This window comes from Mytilus edulis, chromosome 10 (genome assembly GCF_963676685.1).
Source record: "Mytilus edulis chromosome 10, xbMytEdul2.2, whole genome shotgun sequence".
In the NCBI taxonomy this organism is placed as follows: domain Eukaryota; kingdom Metazoa; phylum Mollusca; class Bivalvia; order Mytilida; family Mytilidae; genus Mytilus; species Mytilus edulis.
This window is the reverse complement of record NC_092353.1, coordinates 26,445,819-26,463,835: the sequence shown is the minus strand read 5'-3', so window position 1 is coordinate 26,463,835 and position 18,017 is coordinate 26,445,819. Positions and strand designations below refer to the sequence as shown.

Here is an 18,017-nt window from a genome sequence, read left to right as displayed (position 1 = left end):
TTTAACTATCAGTGTTTTAATATCTATTATCTCCTGAGCTGCCAGGTGAAGGGGATATAGAGTACAAACAGCGAATATGGGCTTAAACCCATGTGAAGCTAAAATAGCAATTATATTATACTTGATTGTCCTAATTTCTACATTAATTACCATTCTGATATTCGTTTTAGGCCTTATATACCCTGTTAAGGAAACCAATCAAATTAGTCAGGATATTTCATTCCATTAAAATGTTTATCTTCATACAATTGATAATACAGAATCTACAGTGTTTGGATGATAAAAAATTGTATATTTCAGGATAAACAGAAAGCTATGACTGTGATACCAGAAATAACAGAAATCAAACGTGTAACTGTTGCTCATGTGTCATCATCACCACTTCGTAACTCATCTCCCGAACGTAAATCCAGAACTCCAGACAGATCTCGCTTTTCACCAGATCGTTCATCTGAATCTCCGGAGAAAGCACCCACACCACCCAGACGAACGTCTGCATCATCAACACCTCGTAGTTCTGTCTCACCGACTTCACCCATGTCACCATCACGAATCACCACTTCACCATCATTTAGTACACCATACTGTGATATTACTGATGAAGAATTTCAAGAACTTTATGATAAAGTGTTGAAAGACATTGTTGTGTTTGATCATAGCCTAGTCAATAAAGGGGAGTTAACTAAAGCTGAAGCTACAGGAAATGTTGAACATATGATTCAGGTATGTGATTTAGTTATATCAGCTATCAAATCTTCCAAATACTTACAATTATTAGATATATGTTGAGTTACCAGCTTATGTTTATCAAATGTGAGAAAATTACATTGCCATCTTATCAAGGGGAGATAATTTATATTTTCAGTTTCCCTTATACAGATAAATAACCAATGTTATTAAGTTACAAGTGGTTATTTTTACCAATATTTGTATTTTTTCCCTAATTTTATATATTAATGCTATGACAAAGACTAATGTATTGTACTTTTATTTTGTGACTTTTATAACATATAATGAACCAAATAATTTAATGTAAAACTTATACTTTATATCATGTTTTTGTGTAGTTGTTTTTTTTGTAATTTTCATTTATTCTTAAAAGATAGTTGATTTTAATGTTCTTAATTAGTAAATCAAAGAGCATTACATGACCTGAAGGGTATAAATATTTTAAGATAAAAAGTGTAGTACAATAATCAAGACAGTATCAACTCTAACCATTTTGCAGAATATGGAAGATGAAGAAAGACAATTACAGATATCAGTGAGTGATGTATCTGACAAGGGCAGACAACTCTCACACAGTATTGACTTGTCAGATCATGATAAAGCTATCCGTATCTACAGACAAGTGGAAGATTTAAAGGTGAGATTTTGAAATACTATAAATTGAATGTGTTTGGTGCAAAATTTTTTTGGTATAGGTGAAGCACAAAGGTATAGCCATGTCTTAAATACACCTCAATGCTAATAAGGGGGAAGGGTTCTATTTGTCGTCAATTTATTTGAATATTAAGTCATGGTTTGTCTGAATAGCACAATAATAATTACTCATTTATATGTTTTATATCCCTCTAAAGCAGAAGTTAAACAATACTATTATGTCTGACAACATTAATGTTTAATATATTTCCCCCGTTTTCTCTTTCTTTTTATTTTTGTGTGTGGGAGGGATTTACAAAGCTAATACTCTAAAAACGAATAGAATGCAGATATTTTGACAAATCTGACCCAATAGAAAATTAAATCACGACAGAAATAAATACATTTCAAATTTATTCTAGACCAAGTGGAATAGTGTAAAGACTAGTTCTGAGAACAAGAAGCATACAATGAGAGTTGTCACACCTAAATGGGTTCATTTTAATGAAGATCTCCAGGAAATCCTTGCTTGGTTAGACAACATAGATCACCAACTTCAGTCAGCAGATTCTCAGAAAGTCAAGGTAAATGAATTACAAGATACCATGCATGACAGAACTGTTACATCTACTTACTTTTGACTTGTGTCAGCAATGAGGAAAGTAGGTCTTCTAACTGTTCAACTGTGTCCTTCCATTTGAAAGATGTTCAATGGTTAAAAAACATTTGTCAAACTTTACTTGGCTTCTATGAAAGGGAATAATTTTTAAAAATGTTCTCAAAACTACCAAAATGTGTTGATCGACGCTTCAACTCAAATTTCAAAAATAATATATAATAAGAACTAAGTGTTTACCGTGTGAAAGCAAATCTTTGAGTGAGGTATGTAATTTAACAGGTAAACGAAAGTGAGTAGAATTCAACTAACAAACCAATAAAAAAAAGTTATAACAAATTCAGTATGACGAAAAGAATATAGCATTTAAATAAATAAATTCCTTAGGAACAGAAAAATAATAACTCTAGCAAAAATATAAATTTCTTTCTCAGTAATTAATCATTTTTATCGAAATAAAAATTTCCAAATAATTTTGAATTTAACAACACTTATTGTACAAGGAAAATTCTAATTAATCTGTTTTTAGCTTCTATTAAAAAGAAACTATTTTATATATAGTCTGGAGCTTGATAATGTTGAGTTGAAGCAATGTAAGCAAGTTTTATATTAGCCTATTATTTTCCATATGATAATCTTCATACTTGATGTTCTCAATATAAAAAAAAAAACATAGCGTCTTAAAGTTTGATAATGGTAAGCCTAACTGTGTGCTCATCTACATTCTTGTCTATTAAATAAATTTGTTGGTATGTGTATTATTGTTCACTAAAAAGCAAGAGCAGTGGTATTAATTGTTAGCAGTTACTCATGCACTTTAAACTCAGTAACTTGTGTTTACAACAAAAGCAACACTTGTTTTTAAATACTAAACAGATTTTATGATGCGAACATACTTTAAATACATCAAACTATCACTGACAAGAAGCCATTATTCAGAGATTTTTGTCCATGAATTAATTAACTCTAATGATATTGATAATAATACCGTAAACCATTTGTGTAGTCTTTCCTTCAAACTGAGATACTAATTACAACTTCAAAGTCACTGCTCCGTGATATGATAGACTACATTATGGAAGGGTAAAGTAATTAATAGTATACAAATGTCGTTAACCGTTCAGGTATTAAATAGAGGTACACTTTCACATGTTGAATCGCTGCAGAATCGTGCAGTTTGTTAATTGATTACAGATTTTTAGAAATTGAGTCAAAAGTGGTTTTAATCTAACCCTGGATTTTATTACCAGAATATGAAGTATTTTAATGCAGAACTGACTTGTTTTTGTCATGCATTGCAAGATAGAGTAAGAGATATAGCGGTGCAGATAGCAACCTTGAAAGTATAAAAATAGTTGTTTATGATCAGGAGAGACTATTGAGATGGTCGGAAAATACTAACCTAAAGATATGCTTTTATTTGCATACAAACAGATTGCTATAATTTCTGTTGACTTACTTGGGTTAAAGCTCCAGTTTTAGCATTGATTAAACTGCTCCCCCCTTCTCTTAAAACGGAGCTATGTTCAACTCACCTTGACCTTTTGTCCATTCAACCAAAAAATAGTTTTCGTCGGGAACTACTGAACAGACTGACGTATATTTGGTCAGCAGCTTGACATAGATAATTTGGAAGATTTGAGTGTTTTTCAGACCTGTTCTCCCTTTTTTCCGTATTTTGAATTACAATTAGAGGTATGCTTAAGATGACAATGCAACTTCACATTATCACTAAACGCCATTTGTTGTGCATCAAGTTTTAAAAAATAAAATAAACTTCCTTCAAATCACAAAAAGTCAGAGATTCTGGTATTGTAAATTAAAGTTCATTTGAAGAAACATTGAACAAACTTATGCTGAGGTCACACGTAATTCGAAATTAGATTTGCATTAACTAATTTGAATTAGTTTAATTCGCATTCGAAACGTTTTATGTCCTAACGTCAATTCTAATTCGAATTACAATGCGAGTCAAATTCGCTTTACTGTCCAAACAATGTTAACCTTTCATTTCTTTTTTAACAAAAGCGTTTTTCTAATGCAAATTAGATAATTCGAATTAGCGAATTCGAATTAATTTCGAAGTAAAAAAGAAGAGTGTGTGAACGCGATTTGCGAATTTGATTCGCATTCCATTCAAATTCAATTCGAATTAAATGTATGTGTGAACAAGGCATAAAAAAAATAATTGATTAAATCATTATTTTTTTTCAAAAGTTTATCAGTTTTTGTCTTGATTGTTTACTAATTGCGCCATTTGTGTTTTCACACTAGTTATAGACACTCAATGATAAGTTATCCTGGGTATTAGATCCATTTCAAAACAAGATCTTTCTTTCATTGCTCAAATTTTGTCCACATATGTCTTCATTTTACAATTTCTCCAAACAAATAGATATCAAAATTCAAAATGGCCACCATCTGCAGTTTGTGATTATTTATAGTACTACAGCATATACCTCAGAGTCTGTAAAGGTTCAACTCATATTGACTTGAAGATGTGTTACTGAACACACTGAGTTTTGACATTTTTATATGCATCATGCATGTTTTATAGCACCACCCTGTGTATTGTTAGATATTTCTGTATCTTTTATATTATTATTTATCTATCTCTCTTAGGAACTTGATATTAGTTTATATTTTATCTGAGATAAGCTTACTTGCAGATGTATAGACCAGATGTTATTTTGCTTATATACACCTAATGTATTGATGGGATATTTTTTTTTTAACACCAGACAACTATCATTTTTTACTTATTTCTTTCTCAGTATTCTTGCCATTTGTAAACTTAAAGAAAAAGTAGTACTGTTTTTGAAGATGTGTGCTAAGATCAGTTTTAGGTGTTTTAAGCTTGCCATTTATTTAGGCGGTTCCAATTAGAAGAAAAAATTATGTGTGCTATTCTGACTAAGAATAACTTTATGCACATTAAATTTACATTACTGATTGAAAGTTTAAACTTGATAATATTCTTTAGAAATTGTAATCCTTTCCTCCATAATGACGCCTTTTGACCCCACCCCCTATACTCCATAATGACGCCTTTTGACCCCACCCCCTATACTCCATAATGACGCCTTTTAACCCCACCCCCTATACTCCATAATGACGCCTTTTGACCCCACCCCCTATACTCCATAATGACACCTTTTGACCCCACCCCCTATACTCCATAATGACACCTTTTGACCCCACCCCCTATACTCCATAATGATGCCTTTGTGTAGTACCCTAGTTGAAACATGTTGCCTAATAAAAGTTTGTATTAGACTTTATAAATTTTGTATCTAATATCATATGAAATTTCAAATGTATTACTGGTCTACTTAAGGTGCTGTTAATATTCCATTAAAGTTAGCATATTTTCAGCATTTTACGTATGTAAAAAAAATAATTTCATGGAGGTTATGAAATTTGACATTTAAAGTAGAAAAAACTGAAGAAATATCTTATTTGTTTTCAGCATTAAAATTTAATGGAAAAGATAATGTAATTAATTATCCAGAATTTTGTTAATTTTGAACATATGATAATAATGAGTATTTATTGTTTTTATTGTATCTCCTCCACCTGTGTAATTACGCGAGGTCATCATTACTATATAATTATTACCTAGATGATCACTTACAACTTCGTCATCTGCCAGAATTTGGCAGTCGTGTTTTATCTTCAATGTCTTCTGTTGTAATGGTCGATCTTTTTTCGTTTATTCAGTGTAGCTATAGTAATTTTATTTAAGTGGATTTTCGGGAGTGGGTAGCACTTCATGGAATAGTTTTTGTTAGTGCATTATTTCGTAAAATCTATAGCCACTGTAGTTTCTTTCGTTTTTAGACTTTATAAACTTGGATTGAAGATTTTTCACTAGTTTAAACAAGCTATCATATATATTTAGAAAATCAAGTTCTGCTGGTTGAAATCATAGTATATACATTAAAGAATGTGATTGATTCTGTGTTCAGTATTAAATTGATATGGTACTTAAATTCAGTATTGAAGGATAAGAAAAAGGGACATCAGAAAACAGTATAGTATTTTAAAGAGAAGATGAACCAGCAGCTCACCTGTTATAATAGTAAAGACTTTATACCTTATTGTTTACATCTTATTCAACTTTGAATGTGGCATAACACATACATTTTATTTAAAAAAGGGAAATGAGAGAAGCAATAGCAAGAAGTCTGTTAAACTCATCTTCTATCCAGAAATAAGAACATTTATTTTTTATCTGTTGGAAAACAAGATCGTAGACACCTTGTGAATAACAGGGCAGGTGATTGTTGCTTATTCTTGTCAATATCAGCAAAATAATATTACAGAAAGGAGAAACGAACCAAACCGTTTACACTGAACGAGAATTCTGTGCTTTATCTGAATGATATCTCAGGTGTGTTCTATTCATTAGAAAAAAAAGTGGTTAAAATCATTGGAATATGAAGGGTTTTAACATTGAATGAAGAAGCAGTTATGCAATTTTGTAAGAATTCAGCTTTTTCATTAGGAATCAAAGATAGTATAAGATACAGATTTCAAAGTTATTAAAATGTTTGAAAATTATCCAGAAATTACAGTTATGACCTTGATATTGAACTTTGCTTCATAAAAAAAGTGTTTTTTGTGATAACTGAAAACAGTTTTAATTATCGTAAAATATACATCATATAAAAGTTATGATTTTAGGAAAAAATGATGTTCTCATAACTTCAAAAGATATCAAAGTGCATCATCAAGAGGAAATAGATTTAAGAATATATGAATGGATGAAATGCACGTTTTAATAATAAAATCATGCACATTTATTTCAAACGGAGATTAATCCTTTACTTGGAAATTATATTTTATTACAAGTGATTATTATTCGTTTTTCACATTAATATTCCTGCTAGAAAAAGTGCAAAAATGGAATTACAGAAGTTGCTAGAGGATAAGCAATATTGTTTTCAAATAATTTATTTTATCTGATAGTTTAAGAGTTGATGTATTCATTTTACTTGATTTGGAATAGTAATCCAGTTTGAAAATATTTGTGGAAAATATTCCAATTAAAAATTGCCATTAAAGCAATGAGTGACTTGGTGACTCTTCTAACGGCTGTAGTTATTCTTATGACATTACTACTTATGTGCTTATTGACCGTAGGAATTGGTCTTGGTGCTTGGCTTCTAAAAAATGTAGGTATTCATATTGTACTTCAAACATAGTATACATTTTCATTATAAAGTATAATTGTTCAATGATTATAAGGAATCTGGCCATATCCTTGGTTCACATAACATGGAAATGTATAAGTGTTAGCAAGGCATTTTGTCCAATGGACAGTACCATTCTTGTTTAACCAACAGACGATATCTATGTAAATAAAAGGGGGGGCATTGCTGTCAATACAAGTTTGAATACAAGAAATAGGTGAATGTGCGTGAGATATGTGCGACAGATCTTAATGATAATTACTGTTGACTATGTATCATACATATGGCACTGATTTAATTGTTCATCAATATGATGTATCTGTTGCTGTTTTTATACAGTATGAAGGAACAAAATACAAAAGTCAATTAAGAACAACAAAATATAAACAAAAAAAGAAGAACTTCATTGTGCATTTCCAACTGAGAGATGGGCCTTAGAACGATCAGTCTATATACAGAACTTAGTTATACATTTCCCACTAAAAGATGGACCTTGGTGGCGGATTAGTCTAATTCACAAGCCTGTCAACTCTGTGGTTGTGAGTTGGAATTGTGAAGGTGGCATTTGTGCTGTTTTCCTATGGAAGGTCTGGTTCTCTCTGGGTTCTCAGGCTTCGGCCACAAAATAACACTATAGAACTTAATATGGTATTAAACACCAATCAATCAACCAATCCACTGATCAATTAAAACACTCATTCTAAACAAAAAAGTATTGATGTATAAGGTTTTTTTCCTTTAATTTTTTGTCTTAATCACTATTTCTTGCCTTGAGTATTCATTTAAAGTCTTAAAGGTAACTTACTTAAAATATGAACCATAATTGATGAAAGATATTTTAAATACAAATTGGCATTAATTTGATCATATGAATATGGTTTATCTTTAAATATTCACATTATTGTCTGCTCTATGGTCGGGTTGTTGTCGCTTTGACACATTCCCAATTTCCATTCTCAATTTTATATTATAGTGTTTTGTCTGCATGAAAATTGATCTGAATATTGTAACTTTGCAGGTAATGATTTAGAAAAATTGGAAATGTTGCATTAAGTGTGGAATAATGGAAATTGAAATGTTTTCTCTTAAGATTTATCGGTTAATAGATTTTTCACATGTTTTTTGTAAGTAATGAGAGACATAATCACTTCATATATATCCATATTGTATAAATTAGATTGAGAATGGAAATGGGGAATGTGTCAAAGAGACAACAACCCAACCACAGAACAGAAGCTTACTAACAGAAAATACTGATTGCTGTAGTTTTTCTTTTCTTTTTTAAAGGGTGGTGTCATAACTACAGCAAATGGCTTTTAGTTAACTTTTTACCCTTTTATAACAAGTTCAGGTAGAATATCCTTAAAAACCCATTTGAAAGTGTTCTCATTTGAAACTATTTTATTGAATATAAGAAAAGGCATGTTCAGTGTTTTCAGTTTCAGTTTTCATTTAGTTATTGAGATTAAGTTATGTTGATATAGCCAGAGAGTTAACCTTCCAGATCATTGAGATTAAGTTATGTTGATATAGCCAGAGAGTTAACCTTCCAGATCATTGAGATTAAGTTATGTTGATATAGCCAGAGAGTTAACCTTCCAGATCACTGAGATTAAGTTATGTTGATATAGCCAGAGAGTTAACCTTCCAGATCATTGAGATTAAGTTATGTTGATATAGCCAGAGAGTTAACCTTCCAGACCATTGAGATTAAGTTATGTTGATATAGCCAGAGAGTTAACCTTCCAGATCATTGAGATTAAGTTATGTTGATATAGCCAGAGAGTTAAACTTCCAGATCATTGAGATTAAGTTATGTTGATGTAGCCAGAGAGTTAACCTTCCAGATCATTGAGATTAAGTTATGTTGATGTAGCCAGAGAGTTAACCTTCCAGATCATTGAGATTAAGTTATGTTGATGTAGCCAGAGAGTTAACCTTCCAGATCATTGAGATTAAGTTATGTTGATGTAGCCAGAGAGTTAACCTTCCAGATCATTGAGATTAAGTTATGTTGATGTAGCCAGAGAGTTAACCTTCCAGATCATTGAGATTAAGTTATGTTGATGTAGCCAGAGAGTTAACCTTCCAGATCATTGAGATTAAGTTATGTTGATGTAGCCAGAGAGTTAACCTTCCAGATCATTGAGATTAAGTTATGTTGATGTAGCCAGAGAGTTAACCTTCCAGATCATTGAGATTAAGTTATGTTGATATAGCCAGAGAGTTAACCTTCCAGACCATTGAGATTAAGTTATGTTGATATAGCCAGAGAGTTAACCTTCCAGACCATTGAGATTAAGTTATGTTGATATAGCCAGAGAGTTAACCTTCCAGATCACTGAGATTAAGTTATGTTGATATAGCCAGAGAGTTAACCTTCCAGATCATTGAGATTAAGTTATGTTGATATAGCCAGAGAGTTAACCTTCCAGACCATTGAGATTAAGTTATGTTGATATAGCCAGAGAGTTAACCTTCCAGATCATTGAGATTAAGTTATGTTGATATAGCCAGAGAGTTAACCTTCCAGATCATTGAGATTAAGTTATGTTGATATAGCCAGAGAGTTAACCTTCCAGATCATTGAGATTAAGTTATGTTGATATAGCCAGAGAGTTAACCTTCCAGATCATTGAGATTAAGTTATGTTGATATAGCCAGAGAGTTAACCTTCCAGATCATTGAGATTAAGTTATGTTGATGTAGCCAGAGAGTTAACCTTCCAGATCATTGAGATTAAGTTATGTTGATGTAGCCAGAGAGTTAACCTTCCAGATCATTGAGATTAAGTTATGTTGATGTAGCCAGAGAGTTAACCTTCCAGATCATTGAGATTAAGTTATGTTGATGTAGCCAGAGAGTTAACCTTCCAGATCATTGAGATTAAGTTATGTTGATATAGCCAGAGAGTTAACCTTCCAGACCATTGAGATTAAGTTATGTTGATATAGCCAGAGAGTTAACCTTCCAGATCATTTGGTTTCTAGTGATTGGCAATCATACCTCATTTTTCTTCTTATTTTTATATTAATTATTCCACTTGATGACAAAAATGCAAAAATATTCAAAGAGATAGGTGAATGCATGATAACTGAAGAGCTGGCTAGCCCTTCTTCTTATCTTTTAAGTAGATTTTTGTGGTCTATTTTTACATATGCACAAACATTGAAATGATTTTCTCAGATGCTAATGTCATTGATGCACATGATGAATGCCATTATGAGACCAGAAATACCAGTAATTTTCAGGGCACAGTGCAAATCTTTTAACAGTATAACTCTTCGGCATGTACACAGACTTATAGGAACCTATGGTTCATTAGTAACATTGTAAAGTGGTAAAGCCATCTTCTATCTCTTCTTTTTCCCACGTTGCCATTTTTTGCTCTATCTTGGAAGTGTAAATTATTATACCAGTTATTAAGTATCTCGGATATCTCTGACTCAGCCTGATTGCATCGTTAATTATTTATTTCATATTCTTTGTTAATAAGATCATTTACATGATATTCTTGGTAACTTTATTGCACTGATATCTGAACTGCAGGTGGTAGGGTCAGGTATGGCAAATTTCAGTTTTTATGGTTGCCATGTTACCAAATTTCAGTTTTATTCAGGCTTTCTGCACATTTTGATAACATGGCAGACAAAAACTTTTCTACCTTAGTTAATTGTTCTGAACATGCATGAAATATTTGCCACTGGACATTTAGCAACCATCAATCTTCCTAATTGGGCCCTTGATTTTCATGGAACTACTTATTGAATCTGTCCGACATCAGACCTTCTTTTTGTTATCTGGTAATTTTAATAACAAGTACAATGAAGGGGTTTTCTTAGCACATCAGCCTAGTGCTCTGGATTCTTGCAGATCCAGATTTGTTTTGTCTTTATATTTGTATACAAATGAATGACTTGTTTTTTAAAAACAAAAAAATGCTATTTTACATCTCTCCTCTGACGTCTGAAGTGATCCTCATCTTTCTATTTAGATTGACTGGTTGTTAAACAATTGATGGATATTCAGATCATTTCAAGAATGAATCAAAAAGCAGTTTTGTTCAGTACACCTTTTAGTATTTTACCATGAATTCACTATTGGTGTGGATATCAATTTTCCTGTATACCATGAGATGTAACCACAAATTGTAATGTTTAGCAATGGGCAAATGTTCTGCCAGCTTGTATTTGGACTTTGTCAAAACCAAGAATTCAAATATCAAAGGAAAACATCTTTTTCCTCAATCCAGAGCAAATTGTTCCCACAAAAATAAATGAATCCACAGTGAACAGCAGCTTTAGACAAAATTTTGCAGAAACAGGTGGCTTATACATGTACTTAATTGAGTTTTGCTGGTACTGCCTTAGATTTTCTTACCAAAGTCCAGGAAAATACTTTATCAATTAATTTTGAATTATCAAATGAAAGAAATTAACAGAAGAAAATATATTTTAATTTCCTAATAATTCTTTTTCACAGGCTTTTGAAGATGAACTGAGAAAGAGACAGACAAACTTTAGTGCTATTACAAGGAAAGGGGAACAACTCTGTTTAGAAGGTGCTAGTGAAATTACTGAACCAGAACTTCATAATATAAGCAGACGTTGGAATGAAGTGGACAATAAAATAATTTCCTACCGATCTCCTGTTCGTGATGTCAGTGTTTCCGACAAGGCCAGTCCTGTATGGGCGTCTCGGCCTACATCATTATCACCGTCTCGAAAGGATTCAACTTCTTCACCATCAAGATTTATGTTGGATTTACAAAATTTATTGGATGAAATTTCACATATTCAAAATACTTTGAGATCACCAGAATTACATGGAAAGGAATTTCAAGATTTGTCTCAACAAGATGCCATATTAAAGGTTTGTTTTGTATTTCTAGCATTGTGGGTGTTTAACTGATATGTTGTTTGTAAAGATTTAATTTGACTTTGACATGGAGGCCAATGCTTATTAGTGACAGGAGCCAGAATGCATAGGGAAGAAAACAAATAACACAGGAAAACTTGCATTTTAGGTGGAGAACACAACTGGCATGAGCTGGGTTTTACCTCCTTTTTTCTGTGGTTTGTGTAAAGGAAACACTTCAAAATATGAAACTTTAAAAAATTGCAAAAATCACAAACAGAAAGTTTAAAGCAAGAAAAACATCTAATTGAATAGAAGTTTGTGATGTTTACAATTCAGATGTGTATTGAACATATATATGCTACATTATTTTTGGCTGAAACTGTCTGAACAAAATTACCCAATCATCATTATTATTTTATGTAGAGAGTTACAGTGAAGTGTTGCTTTCATTAGCAGTATGGTGTCTATTAACATAATTAAAGATGTGCATTCCTTTGAAACATTTTGGGAACAAATTAAGCTATCATCGTTATCTTGATTAAATCAATTATACTTTCATATTGAAAGGACAGCTGCCTGTGTAAAAAATGAAAACAAGCTGTGTCAAGTTTTTTGTTGGTCCTAATCCAAGAATGTACATCTTGTAATGTCTGCCGCTGACACTTTTGGCATTTATGATAATATATGTTACTGTTGTATAAGTGTTCTTTATTGTCCACTAGTATATCTTGTTATACATGGAGAGAATGCTTGTAAAGATTATGATCTGTTGTACCAAGATATTGTTTGGATGTCCAGAACCTTGTCAATAATAAAGATGAAACCTTATTTTATAAAAAGAGATGTCAGATATTTGATCATTGACTTTCAGTTGTTCTACCAAGGATATTTCTTTGAGTTAATATTTGAAATGAACATAAGACAAATGGTATAAAATATTTTCAATTATATTTTTCATCAAGTTGTTACCTTTAAGAAGTATATTAACTGATACCTTTCTGAAATTAGTGCTATATAGTCTTTTCATATTAAAAATATGAGCCCAATTATACACCACTATGGTATTCAACAGGTGTGCAGTGGCGGATCCAGGGGGAGGGGGAGTGGGTTGGAACCCCCCTTTTTTTTTTGGCCGATCAATGCATTTGAATGGGAACATATAGTTGAAACACACACCCCTTTATCCTGTGTTGGGACCCCCCCCCCTTTTTTTAAATGGCTGGATCTGCCCCTGGTGTGGATTATGAAGAGGTAGACTGAATAAACCTCCTCTCCCCCAAAAGGAAATTTAATTAATACTTTTGATATGAAAAGACTATATAGCACTATAATTTCAGAAGGGTATCAGTGGATATACTTTCCTCTGGGTGTTTAAGTAAACTGTGAAACAGTGGTTATCTCAAGTTCTTGTGCATGTTGTGTTCGAAACAATATTATTGATTGTATTTCATGTCAGTAATTACCAGGTGTTTTATCTATTTATAAATACTATAAAACCTTGTTTATATCATACCATTTCTTATGGTTAAAAAATGGCACTACCCAGGTGATATCATTTGGTACAACAAATTTTATGCATGTTAATCATAAAATAAGCTATGGACAAAAACATGCCAATTTTAAAACATTGAGATTTTTTCTTTTGAACAATTTTACAGACTTTACTGTTTTCTGCCAAAAGGTTACAAAGTTGTCCTGCAGTACTCATTATCCCAATGAAAACATTATTTATATTGAATGTTTCCCAATTTTATGATTTTAAAGTAATATCACTACTGTTAGTTTCCAAGCAGCAGAATACATGCTATAAGGAATGCATTGATTTTCTCATTGTACTGAACCACTAGAGGCTGTGTAATTTAACTAAGACTTATATTTACAGAGAGTCAAGTCTGATCTACAGAAATTAAACAACAGAGTGGACAGGATAGAAGAATTGAGATTGGAAGTGCTGCCACAATGTACGGTAGATGAGGGGAGACAAATACGAATAAGTCTAGAACAACTTAACGCTGATCTACGACAGGTTAACGATGACTACGACATTAGTTTAAGGTATGTAAACAAATGTTGATAACTGCATCCCATTGCTACAAACAAAAGTTTGGGAAGAATTCAATCCACAAATGCTGTCTTAGTCTCAAAAAGTGTAATGGTATGATCTAATTAGGGTGGACTGTTCTAGTGTCTCTTTAAGTTTGATAACTTTGAATCCAGGAAAAAAACAATTTACACTAAATAGAATGGCAAGGGGTAGGAATGATAAAGGAGGTAAATAGAATGGCAAGAGTAGGAATGATGAAGGAGGTAAATAGATTGGCATGGGGTAGGAATGAGGAGGGAGATAAATATAATGGCAAGGGGTAGGAATGAGGAGGGAGGGGTTCCTCTGAGCTTCTCTGTATCTGTTTATAAATAACAACATTTTCATGCATAAAAAAGATTTTGTTTTGTGTGTATTCTACTCACAACAGACACAATGGCTTATCATTGATTACACAGGTTTTATTTTTATTTTTCTATTGTTGTTTTTTCTGTAACAGTATAATACTACATGTACCACTGATTTTATGATAATCCAAGTCAAGTTTTAATTCACAATACCTGTATGTGGGTTAAGAACCTTAATTTATGCCTACTGTCAGCAAAAACACATGCATTGAAATCATAAAAGTAATTTACACATTTTTATTTTAAAATATTCACCTTTTTAATGTGGAAAATGTTAAAAGACATCTTTTATCTGTTTTTAAAGGCAGATGATTATAAATATTTCTGCTCCATTGAAAAGTTGTTAAAATTAACATATCCATCATAACTCCACTGAACCCCTTGTCATATGTATACAGTATTTAGATAGAGACCCACAGAGATCAATTAGTTAACAGATCTTCTTTATCATACGATTTATTCAGTAGAATTACATGGTATAACATGTTTATATTTTTTATATAAAATACTTCTTTGTTAACATTTTTTCATATTTGATAAAAAAAATTGTTTAAAAATGTACTAGCAGAGGTGGAACCCTGGAACATTTTTAAAAAAGGGGGGCTCCCAACCCAGGAGAAAGGGGGGTTCCAACTCTATTTCCTCATTTAAATGCATTAATCATCCAACATTAAATATGGTTAAAACTCCCAGAACCCTCCCAGTGGATCAGCCACTGCAGTAAGGTGCAATTTCAGCCAAATTATTGGCAGCTCAATAGTTTCAGCCAAAAAGGATTAAAAAGTCAGTGGTTTGTTTCAAAGACTTGGGTCCCTTTCTCTATTTTCACTATCTTCTTTCTTGGTAACTGAGTACGATGTTCTGAAACCATATTATCATAATCATAATGTTTTAATCATAGGAGGTAGGGATGAAATAAGAAACTAATGTAAATAATTTACAATATTTAAGATTTTTTTTCTGAAGTTACAAATATATCACAAGATAATTTTAACAGTTTTATGTTTTAATCTCCATAATTCAATAAGTCTTCCTAATTACTTGAATGGATTTTATTACTTGTAAACATTTTTTAATATTGAAAATGTATTCACAAATTAAAAATTTTAAGTGAAAAAAGGTTATTTATTGGCACATAAATCTCATTTCATTTAAAGATTATAATTAAATGCATCTTGATTTTTAATGAATTTGACATAGCTTAGAGGTTGTAAATGGCAAGCTAATCACTACTTTAATCCAAAATTATTCATTCAGTTTTTCCATCGCCCTGGGGCATTGTTCATGTCATCTTATCTTTTCCTCAATACTATTTTTGCTTGATTTTCTATATAATGAACAAGTTGCATATTGTGAATCGTAATTATGATCTCGGTCACAAGTTGGGCGGGACACAGACGACACTTAGCAATCGCTTCATTTCCTTCATTCATAAATACCTGTATAGATGATATTAGATACCCTTGTACATGTATTAGTTTTTGAATGGGTCATCAGTTTGTGTCAGTTGTTCAATGATAAAAATATTTGTTTATTGATAATTTTTAATCTGTTAAATGAAGGATTTTACAAATATTCAACAGATATATTACTTTATTTTGGATATATGAACATCTCTTATACAAACAATTAATTTTAATGACATACAATACATTGAGATATTATATATAGGAACGTTGATAGTTATCCATTTACACATCTAGACATCAAGACAACTTTGATATAATGGAATGCTTGATAAGCAATATTGGAATCGTATAGATTCCAAAGTTAAAAACATGGAATTAATTTGAATTGTTTCTCCTCAGAAATTGTCTTTATTGAACAAATTCTACTATAGGAAGAAAAGACATTTTGTATTGTTAGCTCTGCAGAGTGAGGACATAAATTTGTATTCTGGACAAATTATACAAAAGTGACAGTTTGATTTCTAAAAGAAAAATCAACAGAACACAATATTTCGGATTAGAAAATTTTTGTAGAAATCTCTTATAGTGTATTATATAATATTTATGTGCTATAGATTTTTGGGAGTATTCAGCAAGTCTGAAATATTGGACATTTTATAATACATAAATTGTCACAATTCAATTTCCAAATCTTTTGGGACTTTCTAGGCTAGTTTGATGAATGGAACTTGTTCATGCTAAATATAGATTTATAGATTTTTTCACCTGAAAATAGGTCAAGTTTTCATTTTTATGTGTGAAAGCTAAGCAAAATGGTAAAAAAGCAGAAAAAGACATTTATAAAGGACCATTGATATTTAATACTGAAAGGACATAAAAATGGATTTAGTTAACATGTGATTTGAGAGAACCTTTTATCAATGCCGCACCAAGATGTAAATTTATTTTTAAAAGTTGTTTGAAGATTTAATAACAAAACTTCATAAAGATCGGACAGTATTTTATTGTTTCACACATATCTTTTTATTAATTTTGCATGAGGCTGTGGAAACTTGATCTACGGAATTGACAGATAATAAACATTTGTATTGACATGTTTGTTAACATTTGGACAGATATTTCCTCATATATTGATAGCCTTTTATGGAAATAACATCATATTCTGATCTAAAACTGACATGATCATTTATAACATGGGAACAGATCAATGTGGATGAATTGACATAATTTGGATTTATTTTTATATAGAAGATATGAATATTTACTACAACTATAACTCAAATGCATTTATTCAATAGATGGATATATCATGTTACTATTGAGATCTTCTAATAACTTCAGATTTATATTTGTGCTGAAAGATTTCGGTGTGTTATGAAAATGTGGCATGTCTTATTGTTGATTGGCGTTATGAATATTGGACAGCACATAAACTTTTGATTCAGAGAAAGAATTTGTTACATGCACCAATCTGCCAGTTTTTATTACTACATTGTAACATGCGCCCTGATCTGCCAGAAATAATTACTACAAGTGGATTTTTTGTTTACATGTTTGTTTACAATAATTAGGTGTATATTATTAACATCCTAATAATCATTGTAAGAATGATAGAAATGTAGAATTATGGCTAAGATATTACATGGAAGAATTGTGGTCCCTAATGATCCAGTGCTTCTCATGTAAGTGTTAAGTTACAGCTGAGTATAATTGTGGTCCCTAACGATCCAGTGCTTCTCACGTAAGTGTTAAGTTACAGCTGAGTATAATTGTGGTCCCTAACGATCCAGTGCTTCTCACGTAAGTGTTAAGTTACAGCTGAGTATAATTGTGGTCCCTAACGATCCAGTGCTTCTCACGTAAGTGTTAAGTTACAGCTGAGTATAATTGTGGTCCCTAACGATCCAGTGCTTCTCATGTAAGTGTTAAGTTACAGCTGAGTATAATTGTGCTCCCTAACGATCCAGTGCTTCTCATGTAAGTGTTAAGTTACAGCTGAGTATAATTGTGGTCCCTAACGAGCCAGTGCTTCTCATGTAAGTGTTAAGTTACAGCTGAGTATAATTGTGGTCCCTAACGATCCAGTGCTTCTCATGTAAGTGTTAAGTTACAGCTGAGTATAAT

At 31.7% G+C, this 18,017-nt stretch overlaps 1 protein-coding gene across 3 annotated transcripts in view; it reads left to right on the top strand.

Moving 5' to 3' along the window:
- LOC139492092 (dystrophin-like) overlaps window positions 1-18,017 on the top strand; it is a 223,371-nt gene that overhangs the window by 122,573 nt on the left and 82,781 nt on the right. For all 3 annotated transcript variants that reach the window (XM_071280234.1, XM_071280235.1, XM_071280236.1), the window contains 5 exons: window positions 301-723; window positions 1,229-1,366; window positions 1,785-1,946; window positions 11,656-12,045; window positions 13,916-14,088. In XM_071280234.1, coding sequence (XP_071136335.1) covers window positions 301-723; window positions 1,229-1,366; window positions 1,785-1,946; window positions 11,656-12,045; window positions 13,916-14,088 — 1,286 coding nt within the window. The remainder of the gene's footprint in view (window positions 1-300; window positions 724-1,228; window positions 1,367-1,784; window positions 1,947-11,655; window positions 12,046-13,915; window positions 14,089-18,017) is intronic.